The sequence below is a fragment of the Mobula birostris genome, chromosome 10 (genome assembly GCF_030028105.1).
Source record: "Mobula birostris isolate sMobBir1 chromosome 10, sMobBir1.hap1, whole genome shotgun sequence".
Taxonomy (NCBI): domain Eukaryota; kingdom Metazoa; phylum Chordata; class Chondrichthyes; order Myliobatiformes; family Myliobatidae; genus Mobula; species Mobula birostris.
The window spans coordinates 95,772,992-95,785,304 of NC_092379.1; the positions used below are offsets into that span (position 1 = coordinate 95,772,992).

Below are 12,313 nucleotides of genomic sequence, written 5' to 3' on the forward strand. Positions count from 1 at the left end.
GTTTTGGATTTGTTTTAGAAATACATATGAGATCTATGTTTTTTGCAAATGTTGTCTCCCCTGTGTAGTATGATAATGTCTTGGATGTTTGAAGATACTGGAGGTATGTAAATTTAACCATACCTGAGCTTTTCCATTTTTATTTCTTCACTTCATAATAATGGAGTGAAGTAAATGTATCAGCAGATTTGCCACAGTTATAAATTTTATAAACCTTTTAGATTATGAGAACACTCAGTCCTCTTTTATTGTCATTTAGAAATGCATACATGCATTAAGAAATGATACAATGTTCCTCCAGAGTGATATCACAGAAAACAGGACAAACCAAAGACTAACACTGACAAAACCACATAATTATAACATATAGTTACAGCAGTGCAAAACAATACCATAATTTGATAAAGAACAGACCATGGGCACGGTATAAAAAAGTCTCAAGTCCCGATCGACTCCCGAGTCCCTGATAGCAGGTGGCAAAAGGGAGAAACTCCTTGTCATAAACCTCCAAGGCACCGACAACTGCCAATGCCTTGGAAGCAGCCGACCACAACGGACACTGAATCTGTCGATCCAAAAACTTCAAGCCTCCGACCAGCCCCTCCGATACAGCCTCCCGAGCGCCATCCTCTGCTGAGTGCCTTCGACCTTGCACCGGCTGCCGAAACGAGAAAAGCTAAAGACTTGTGGCCTTCTGCTCCGGAGGTTCCGGTTACCACACAGTAGCAGCGGCAGTGAAGCGGGCATTTCAGAAGTTTCCCCAAATGTTCCTCTGTACTGTCACATCTGTCTCCATCAAATCAGGATTATGCACGGTCCCCTACCTGACAGATGACAGATATCATTCACCGGAGAGGCCGCGCACGCTGCGTTGTGCCGCCATCATTATTGTTCTATGTTTAATAATTCTGACATGCTGCATTATCATATATCCAATTCATTACAGTATTTACCTTATTACCATAGGCTGAAAGTATTCATATGCTAAGATTCAAGTGCTTTTCCTCCCTACTTCCTGCTGGCTTAAGTAACAAATAATGTTTCAGCTTCTAAATAACAAAGAAGCAGAAGCAGAAGTTGCTCATTCAGCCTAGCAAAGCTAATTTATTCTGGGAGGAAGGACTTCTACCAAAGTTGCATCTTCCCGTAGTATCCTCTTGTCCTTACGTGTTCTTATTATCCAACTATCTAGTAACCTCTGTAATACAAAATAGTCATAGTATTCATGGGTAGGGAATTCTAAAGTGATATGAGAAAACCTACTTGCATTAATAAATCTGTCATTCTGTTGTTTGAAAATGACACATGCATTCTTCAAAATTGCCTTTTTCTTAGAAAATCATCCTTTCTGTATTTATGCTGTCAAGCTACCTCAGTTTATTATGTTAATAAAATCACTAAAATAATGGGAATACAACTTTAATCTATTGATTCAGAACAATTGCTTCATCCAGAAACCAAGCCAGCAAATCTTTATTTCAACTCCCTTTCCAATTCCCACATAACTCTATTTGACTTTCTCCATTGCCAGACTGAGGCTGAATGCAAACTGGAAAAACAAGCCTCCATTTCCAACTGATGAGTGCACAACCCATTAGTATGAACATTGAAGTTTCCTATTTTGGGTAACCCACACTCTAAGTAGATTCTTTCCATGCTCTCAGCTGGTTCAAGATGCCTTTTACCTACTCAGTATGCCTACTGGGTCATCTATCTCCTTCCCACAGCTCATTCCAACTGCCCATTATCCTCCCTTATCTGATTCCATATCACTTCTTTACTTATCAGCTTCTAGAATTTGCAGTCTTCTGTTGTCTCCTCTTATCACCTTCCAGCTTCCGTCCCTACCTTCAGAAACCCCTTCCCCCTCCTGGCTCTATCTCCATCACTTCCTATCTGCTTCTACCTGTTGCCCCAGTCCCATCAGCTTCTGTCTCTCAACTCCACCCACTCCCCTCTTCACCCGGTTTCACCGATTTCCTGCCAGCTCCTGCCCCACCTCTCCTCTTCACCTCTTAATATAGTTGTCTCTGCTCTACACTCTCAGTTCTGATGCAGAGACTTGACCCAAAATGTTGACTATTTCTTTGCTGTTTGTCTGACTGATTTCCTCCAGCAGATTGTTTTTTTGCGTCCAGATTACAATATCTGCTGACTTTTATCTCCAGCCCTCATTGCACTCCTTTTAGAGTGAGCCCACCCCACCCTGGGTTAAAAATAGACCAATCTGTGGACTATTTGATTGGCAATGCATATATGGTTTATGAATTGTAAACATATAAAATGTGAAATAAGCTTCATCAAGAAGTTAAGATATGCTCCTGTAGTACTAAGTAGCCCCACCCTGTTCTCTTGAAATCCCACAGTCAAGAGAGGCATAGGTTGGGTTGGTCTTGCATCAGATAAGTTTTGGTTTTCTGATAACGTTCTGAGTGATCACCTCTCTTTTGTTAACCTCCTCCGCCCTCCACAATGTTTACTTTGTTACATTTTCATTCATTTCCATGCAGGCTAATTCTTGCCTATTTTGTGAAATATGTATTTTCCTCTCATGCCTCATGGTCTTCACACTCTGTTTCCACCTTGCTTTGTATTGACTGTAAATATGAGTCAAATTTGCTTGGTGTCCTTAACTAACTCATTTGCATGTACTGTAATTGGTTGAAGTCCCAGCTCCTAATCTTCTGATATTCCACAAACTACAGCCAGCCAACTGGTAATTGGACTGATTTATTCCTATTTTTTGATCCTTTTCCTTCCACTAATATGCAATTCATAACTAATATTTAACCCAAATTCCATGAGATCTGAACTTGTGCAATAGCTTCTTGTGTGGCAACTTACTAAGTGCATTTGGAAATGCAAATAAACTCCATTCGCAGTTTTTCCTGACTGTCCTTGCTGATAAACCTGACTTTCCTTTCATTAATGCATTCTTACTCTGCTCTTTTAAGTTACTGTTTGATTTCTGCACTTCATGTTGATTAAATGATTTATAATTCTTGCCTTCTCTCTGCTTCTGATCCTAAATAGTGAGATTTCATTTCTTCTATTTCAATCTGCAAGGGGAATTCTAGAATCTAGGAATTTTTTGTATTTGTAACATATGTAGCACAAGGTGTAGATTATTTAGTGCTTTGCCATTTTAGTTGCATTAATTTTTCTAAATGTATCATCATACTTGAGGATATTCCTATCCTGCTTTAATCAGCCTCTTCGACAATGACCTAACACTTCATAATAATGCGAATAGATCAATTTTTTGTCTCTATATAAGTACTTCTGTTTTCTTGCAAATATTTCACATTTGGTTATACTATCCTTAGTTTTAACATTTTTCATGAAGTCACCAAATTATCTTCTTATTTCTACCCAAATATTTGTCTGTTCTACAGATAGTCGTCACCTCTCATTGTTAAAACTTAACCTTTCCTGAAATCTCCTACACCTCTTCTTCTGCTTTAATCACTTGAAATTCAATTGATTGTGTCAACCCAATAGATTGCTTCCAGTGACACATTTAACCTTCCAAATTGACTGTCCCTATGTCAATGTGTATGTGCTTCCAGCAACAATCCAGAAATTATTACCATTGGGAAACCTCGTTTAAAATAGATTATAGCTTATCAAAACTGGTTTAGCAGAATCTTGCTGTAGGTTTTACTTCTGTTCTTAGTTCCTATGTGGTTCCCGTCTAGACTTTTCAACTCGTCCTCCCAAGTTTTCCTCATGCCAGGATACAGGAACTTTAGCTTATAGAAACATAAAAATCTACAGCACATTACAGGCCCTTTGGCCCACAATGTTGAACCTACTCTAGAAGCTGCCTAGAATTTCTCTACCTCATAGCTCTCTATTTTTCCAATCTCCATGTACCTATCTAAGAATCTCGTAAAAGACCCTATTGTATCTGCCTCTAGTACCTTTGCTGGCAGTGCATCCCACGCACCCACCACTCTGTGTGAAAAACTTACCCCTGACGTTCCCCTTGTACCTACCTCCAAGCACCTATTATCGTGTTATCTATTTCAGCCCTAGGGAAAAACCTTTGGCTATCCACACGATCAATGCCCCTCAACATCTTTACACCTCTATCAGGTCACCTCTCATCCTCCTTAGTTCCAAGGAGAAAAGGCCAAGGCCAAGTTCACTCAAACTATTCTCATAAGGTACACCCTCCAATCCAGGTAACATTCTTGTAAATCTCCTGAGCATTCTCTCTATAGTATCCACGTGCTTCATGTAATGAGGTGACCAGAAGTGAACACAGTACTCAAGTAGGGTCTAACTAAGGTCTTATATAGTTGTCATCTTACCTCACGGCTCTTGAGCTGTATAGTACAAGAACATGCCTTATGGTCTTACAGCCTAAGAAAGCAGCTAGTTACAAGGCGCAATCCTTAAGGATCAATAGCCTACTATTATCACTATTCATTCCATTTCTACATGTTTCTTTCAATAAACATATTTAACAATGTCAGATTCGCTGTGATTTTGTCCATTTTTACTGGTCTATATCTCCCTCATCTTCACTCTCAATGTAAATAGTAGGTGTAAATACTTTATGGACAATTATGGGCTTCACTTTAGAAATATCTATGATCTCAGTCCAGTCTCAAATATCATCTACTTGGGCCATGATATAAATGGACTCTTTGTAATTTCTCACCAATCTTCATGTTAGGACCATGTGCTGTTACTATTTCCCCAATGCCTCATCTTCAGCCTGACAGGAAATTTGAGTACATGAATTCTGTAATGCAAACAAAACAACTTGTTATCTATTGTGTCATTATTCTTACTCTCTTTGGATTAACTTTGCTTCCAAATTGTGCTGAATAACTTTTGACAATATTTGAGTATCCTGTACACAATTTTAAGCTCTTAAGGAATGTGGCTGTGTTCTCAGATATGCTGCAGATCAGCATTTCCTGATGATTGATTGGCCTTCCGTCACTTATCTCATCAATATCTTCTTTAATTTGTAAACTTATCTTCCAAATTCCTCATGTGAAACTGAATGAGCAGTGAAACTGTTCTTTATCCTATTGCTCTTCATAAAATGACCTAATGATAGCATGAACTGTAAGCTATTGTCTGATGTGACTTTTTCCTGAAGTCAATGTGTGACAAAGATGGAATTTAACTCTTCTGATAGGTGTTCTGCAGTGGTAACTCCACATATTGTATTACTAATTATTCTAAATGGCTGATAATTTAGCATGTTATCCTTATCTGAATCATTCTCTGTGCGACTCCTTTGTCCACTGATCTCCCTCCTGGTAATTATCCCTTCCTGTAGAACAAGTGTTCAATCTGCCACTACACCTAACCCTTACTAGTATTCAGGACCCTTAGTAGTCCTTCCAGATGAGTTGACACTTCACCTGTGAGTTTCTTGGGGTCGTCAATGTTCCTAGTGCGGCCTCCTGGAAGTTAGTAAGACCGCTTTGTTGAGCACCTTCATGCTGACCATCACAAATGGCAGGATTTCCCAGTGGCCATCTGATTCAACTCAACTTCTTATTCCCCTCTGACATATCAGTCCACGGCCTCCTGTAATGCCTCAATGAGGCCACATTCAGGTTGGAGGAGCAATACCTCATATTTTGTCTGGGTAGCCTCCAACCTGATAGTATGAACAGTAACTTATCTAATTTCTGGTAATTTCTTCTTTCTTCCCTTTCTCTCTTTTTCTATTCCCCATTCTGTCTCCCCTCTTTCCCCTTCTCTTCTCCACACCGGCCGATCACCTCCTACTGCTGCCCCTCTTCCTTCCCTTTATTCCATTGTCCTCTGTCCCCTCCTATCAGATTTCTCCTTCTTCAGTCCTTTACCTCTTCTACCTATCACCTCCCTACTTCTTACTTCATACCCCTTCCCTCAAACTCCCACCTGCCCCATCGTGTTGTATCACCTATCACACTCCTTACTCTCTCCCTACTTTCATATCTGGCATCTTCCACCTTCTCTCCAGTCTTGGTAAATGGTCTTTGCCCTAGACACTGACCATTTATTCCTCTCCATAGACAATGCCTGACATGTTTTGTGTTTGTTCCCCAAGATTTCCAGCATCTGCATAATTTCTTGTGTTTAAATTATCCTTAGTTATTTTACAATAATCTAAATGGAGCTACTGGCTGATCCTATTGGTCATATCCACAAACAGGATGCCGCTTTAAGAGATCGCATTCTGAACTCCTGATAGTTTGCAGATCAACTGACATTGTTTTCAATATCCTTGTCTATGTAAAACCGATAGACAAACTCACAGCTTCATATCCTGCATTCATATTTACTGTGTGTAAATATCCTGCTTCAAGTTGCTGTATAATTTGCTTTGCAATTCCTCCAGAATCTTTACCCTGGGATCCTATTTTATCCAATGGTGATATTTGGTGAATTATTCATAGCATCTGAGGAAATGACATGATGTAGATTTTCATTCAGATCTGGGTCTAAATGAGTCCATTAACTTAACAAGTACTCATACATTTCCATTGAGAACCAACCTTTGTGCGGCTCTGGTTATTTTCACTGTGATAGAGAAATTATCTTCTACTAATCACAAAATAAATCTTTCACTGTATTATGGCTCCTTCATAAGTAGTTTTAGCGAGGTATTTGCTGTTGCATCTTGGTTAATGTTCTATGCTCAATGTCACAGCGGTACTGGAGCAGTTAGAGCCCAAATCTATATCCTTGGCATCACCATTGTGGGAAGAGCTGACTTTGGCTCCAGAATGGCTTGTGTTTGGAAACCAAATGTGAGAAGTAGTGAAACCTTGTAACTTCAGATATAATTACCACAAGACACTTGTCATTCTGACATTTTACTTTTGTAAGTAGCAAAAAAACAGTATACGCATTAGAGAGCAGTCAGGCTTGTTAAGAGCGGCAAGAAGAACATCCAACGATCCTGGTGTTGGGACTCACTGTGTTACTTGTGTATACCATCTGTTGTGCTTTAAAATTCTGTGCCAGCAAAATCTCTTTAGTATCTTTAGAGGCCAGTTCTAATGAAGTAGGTTTCTTTCATGCCTCCTTTAAAGTTGGATCTTGCTTGGATTGGATATGCACGTCCATAGATCTGCACACAAGCTTACCTCAGAGCTTGCAATCCAAGAATGTGTCAAAGCTGCAATGCTGTGTTAGCATTTTGAGAATGATTGCATAATTATGAATCATTTCTCCTGACCTCTTATTACGTGGTTGAGATTTATGATTAGTGGTTTCACATTTCTTTGCTGCTTTTCTATTCCTTTAAGTCGGACATTTTTGCCCACAATGCTTAAGTAAAATCTGGCAATAGTGTACTCCATCTGGCTGTATTTTGGGTGTGAGGATGTATGTCTTGTATTTGCATCTAGCTTCTGGTGGTGGACTGCCGCTTTGCTGGATTCACTGGCAATCATTTTATTTCCAGTGCATTTTGTAGTTGTTAACCTTATTCCCTTAGTCAGTATATAACATCACAGACTCATTGCAATTAGTTGTGAGTTGTACTGATTAGCTTTAGAAATACTGTCATGTTACCATTCAGCATTATCAACAGCCTTATTATCTTGATTGGTTTTAATCCTTGCTGTTACAGCCTGTCTGAACTCAGTGAGTTTTAACACAGTCCATGGGTTGAGTGTATAGATACTGTATTACTGTATGCACACGTGAAACAAGGAGCAGCTCAAACTATGTATGCAGTTAATTCAGGATTTAACTTTTTGTAATCACACTTGCAGCCCAGAGGGGAGTTAGTCATATAACATACTACTTAAATAAATAATTATTGTTCACAATCTGTGTTAGATGCACCACAATATTGAAAATGATATTTATTGAGTAGAAATTAACTAGCACTTAAAAATGTAGTGCAAAGTAGTTTGAGTATTGTAGCTTTTGAAAGACTGGGCACTGGGAATTTGTTGTTTAGCTGTGAAGTAGACTGGATGCTGAACAGATATTCCACAATAGAGCTGGCAGTGCTGTGCTTGAACTTGGCATAAAAAGTTATATGGTATAACACTGTTTATTTCAGTAGTGTGGGATTGAACATTTTGCCACAGAGTGAAACACAGTAACTTTACTTCTGGGTCATTTTGCCTCACTATGGAAATTCAATCAGCCGCTTTCAGATATGAATCATGCTTGTGAGTCTGAGGAATCTGACATAAAAGTATGTCAAAACACATCATTATATCACACCTGTGGGCTGAGATAGGGCAGAGTAGGGGGCATACATAATGTGGCTTTGCTCCGTGATGTCCATGGAAAAGCCATTGTAAGATAATTAGTTTTTCATAAAATGGCTCTGGACTCTGACCTCACTGAGCTCTCATCCCTTGGAATCCCCCATTTCTTACCACTACTTGATCTTTCTTAGCCACAAGAGTCTGTCACAACTCATTTCCTCTGTCCCTAATATCAGGCCTCAGCTCCAGCATCCATAGTTCCTAATGTGAATATAAACATGGAAAACTTACTAATGTTGATTTGGCAAATAAAATCCAAGTTGAAGTGAAAATATCCCAGTTGAAGATCTGAAATTTGATTGGAGAGTTTGCAGATTATAGTCACGAGGACAAAATATTTATCTCTCTGCTGGGGAAGTTTTGCATGCCCCTATTGCTGTCAATGATAGCTGCTTGCACTGGAGGTGACTTTTGCCCTCTCATCCCTCCCAGATATCCCGAGTTTACAGTGTTACTGGTCGTGCTCATTGTGTTGTATGAATGCCTAAAATAATGCCTCCGTTTGATGATCTCCGAGTGTTAAACAATGTCTTTTCTTTAGAGGGAACATTGCAAGGACACCAAACGAGCCATTCCAAATACAAAATGGGACTGAATTGGGAGATGAGGAGAATGTGACTTTTATCACAGAAAGCATGAGTGTCACTACAGCAGATGAGGAGAAGCTACTACTTCTGAACAAGAACACTGAATTGAGATGCATTAACCAAAAGGTATCTGCCCTCTTGCACTTCTCTATTTTTGTTAAGGAACTTGTATATATGAAGTTATCTGCAATGGAAAAACTCTATTGAGCAAGACCCTGCTAGAATTCCCCTTTGGTGTAAAAGTACAAGACAGAAAAGAATTTATAATTAGCAAAGGCTTCTTCACCACAAATTAATCAAGCAATCACAATGATATATCTGTTGTGATTTGCAGTGATAAGTGCTTGCCCCTTAGGTGTCAATGGTATTTCCAGCATCAATGAGGGTAGGTTTTATTTAAATGGATGTAATTATATAAAATATTTGACATAGTTTATTGTGTTTAATGTTGAATTTTTGTCTAATTTTAGTAGGTTCTAATTAATTCTATATGCAAAATACATTTTAAAATTAAAAGTTTCAGGAATCTGTTAGATGAAATTGCACTTTTGAAGTTCGTACTCTCTTTCATTCATGGTTTGAAAAGCAAAAGTGAGGTAGTTGTCCTTAGTCAGATAAAGCTTTAATCAGGTTCAACTTGCATACTAATTAGTTGTGAGATCCCACCTCATGAAAGCTAAATTCATCTTGTAAAAATACATTGGTGATTCACAGAATGATACAAGAACTTAAATGGGTAAATTCAGAAGTTAGATTGACTGGTTAAGTGAGGAACATCCTATATGAGTTTTTAAGATCCTAAGGGGATTTAATAGAATACATAAAGAAACCATATTCTAAACATGGAGCACACAGTCTGAAAATTAATGTAATCCATGACTGAACTGAAAATAATTTATCATTCAATGTATCAGTATTACAAGCTTATGTAGGCTTGTTCCATCGAGAGTGGGGGAGATTCAAACCAGAGGACATGAGTTGAGAGTTAAAGGGCAAAAGTTTAGGGGTAACATGAGGGGGAACTTCTTTACTCAGAGAGTGGTGGCTGTGTGGAACGAGCTTCCAGTAGAAGTGGTAGAGGCAGGTTCGATATTATCATTTGAAGAAAAATTGGATAGGTATATGGACAGGAAAGGAATGGAGGGTTATGGGCTGAGTGCAGGTCGATGGGACTAGGTGAGAGTAAGAGTTTGGCACGGACTAGAAGGGCCGAGATGGCCTGTTTCTGTGCTGTAATTGTTACATAGTTATATGGTTAATTGATCCAGGATTTTCACTACAGTAGTCAATGGTATTCAGTAAAGGAACTTTGAAGTCACTAAACACAAGCTGATAGAATTATTTGCTTCTATTCTTAGCATATGAATTCTTCTTTCAGCTGATGAAACTCAACCAAGACTGGGACCAGATCTATCGAGTAGCTACGAGTGAACTCCAGCAGAGACTGGCAGTACTACAGATGGAGGTTTTAGAAACCAATCAGCATGCATGTGCACTTTCCAAAAAACTAGATAATGAGCAGGTACAGATTGCCAAGATGTTTACTTTGGATGACATATTTGTTAAAATAGGTGTGAATCGTTGCTGTCCCTGACTTTCAGTATTTAGTGGGCTGATCAATCTGACCAACCTGTATTTCTACCTGATTTGAATTTGCTGTTTAGGACATCAGCCACACCCAGAGTACCATCTATAAACACTGTAAGCAAAAACAAGAGATCCTGTGTGCTTGGCAATCCCTGTAATTAGATCTCCAGATCAGGTTGGGGAAATGGTGAACAAGGATGAAGTAGAAATATTTCACAAAAAGGCAAAAACCACATGTTCTGATATTTTTAAGGGAATTGGGGGATTCTCAGGCTCTTGTAAATAATGGGTTAAGTCTGAGTACCGACTGTGTCTGTGTATTCTGGTTTGTGAATGGCTACAGCATGTTTAAGATGATGTCTCACTGCTGCTTCTTTGGAGCAAGATAAGTCTAAAAGCTCACACAGAGCCACAAAAGACATCTCCTGATTTTTCACACCTTTTGGTTTCGACAAAAGGCGGTTGCTGATGGAGATAAGACAGGACATTCCTTTCTTCATTAATGCTTAAATTTGGTGGAGTCTCTTACCTAAGTTATTAAGTTTTGCTCTATTTGAGTAGCCGGAATGTCTATTGAACTGATTGTTCTTTTGTATCGGTGGCCTTATAAATTGTAACAATTCTGGAAGTCGAGCAGTGAACTTGTTTGAACTGCCAGAGGGATGGGAACGCTTCTCCCCCTGATGTCGGGAACAAGTTCCCTCGCCGGCTGAGCTCGAAGAAATAAACTAGTGAAAAGATAAGTAACGATCTTTTTGTGCGGTGGTTATTTGGTCCAGCGAATTTAAGTTTACAGTTCGATGACATAAAAATAGAAATTGGTAGTAGTGGAGGGGAGTGAATGTGAGTAAAGTTAAAGTCTTTACAATTAGTTGATTGTATCAACTGTGTACATTGTTTGAGTTAATTCTTGTCATCAGTTTTCGGAGTTTGTTTTTACAAGGACAAACTCTAACCTTGTTAGTACTTTATATTCCTTACCCCAGTAAGAAATATAAGGTTCTGATATCTAATATCCATTGACTTGAAAATTCTGTGAGTGTTCATTGTATAAAAGTGCCACAGAGGAAGTAGCTTAAGTGTCCTTGAGCTGAGTTAGTCATCTTTGATTAATGAGTGACTACTTTTGCAAACTCTTCAGCTTACTGTCAGGTTTTAAAAATGCTTGAAGGCATCATGTGCTTCCTTCTGGAATGCTGGGATGGAAATTTAGAACACTCTTTAAAACTTTGGTTAACAGTGAAACAACAAAGTTCGATCTGGATTTTGTATCATTTGTCTCCTTTAAGAGTTGAGTGCACTTATTGGGCTGCATGCTGGTAATAGTGAGAACTTACCACTCACGAGTAGTGAATCAGTTTTAACATGGGAAACTCAATAAGGCTGTTCTGTGAACTTGGCAGTTGTAGTTTTTGTGACTTTCACAAGCAAAGTAAGGCTGAACGATTGTATTATTAATACAAAAAACAAAATGATATGAAGCAATTTCTTTAAACTGAAATAAATGGTGATAATGCTCTGAATTTAATTTGGTGAGGTTAGTTGGCTTTTTATGACCTGGATTGTGAAGCTAGGTGCGAGCCCATGACAGTTTGGTAGAGTTAATGGAGGTTAATGGCAGTTGGAGCAAATTTTGGGTTAAAATGTTCTGCCGGAAGTCTACAAGTCACATAGCTTCTTTTATCTTTTAATCTGAAAAATCTATTAGGTGTGAAACAAAAGTGTGCTAGCCTGAAGATCTTTTAGGGATATTTTCTCCCCACAGTGGAATCAGAATGAGAATGAGAATCAGGTTTATTATCACCAGAATGTGACGGGAAATTTGTTAACTTAGCAGCAGCAGTTCAATGCAATACATAATCTAGCAGAGAAAAGAAAACAAAAAAAACA

General features: G+C 38.7%; 2 protein-coding genes across 3 annotated transcripts in view; one reads left to right on the plus strand and one right to left on the minus strand.

Annotated features, from left to right (window-relative positions):
* The window catches only part of LOC140204180 (lectin-like), a 138,242-nt gene that overhangs the window by 95,040 nt on the left and 30,889 nt on the right, over positions 1–12,313 (minus strand). The gene's annotated exons all lie outside the window — the stretch shown is intronic.
* The window catches only part of LOC140204179 (uncharacterized), a 38,368-nt gene that overhangs the window by 5,130 nt on the left and 20,925 nt on the right, over positions 1–12,313 (plus strand). The window contains exons 3-4 of the mRNA XM_072270639.1: positions 8,791–8,962; positions 10,215–10,358. Coding sequence (XP_072126740.1) covers positions 8,791–8,962; positions 10,215–10,358 — 316 coding nt within the window. The remainder of the gene's footprint in view (positions 1–8,790; positions 8,963–10,214; positions 10,359–12,313) is intronic.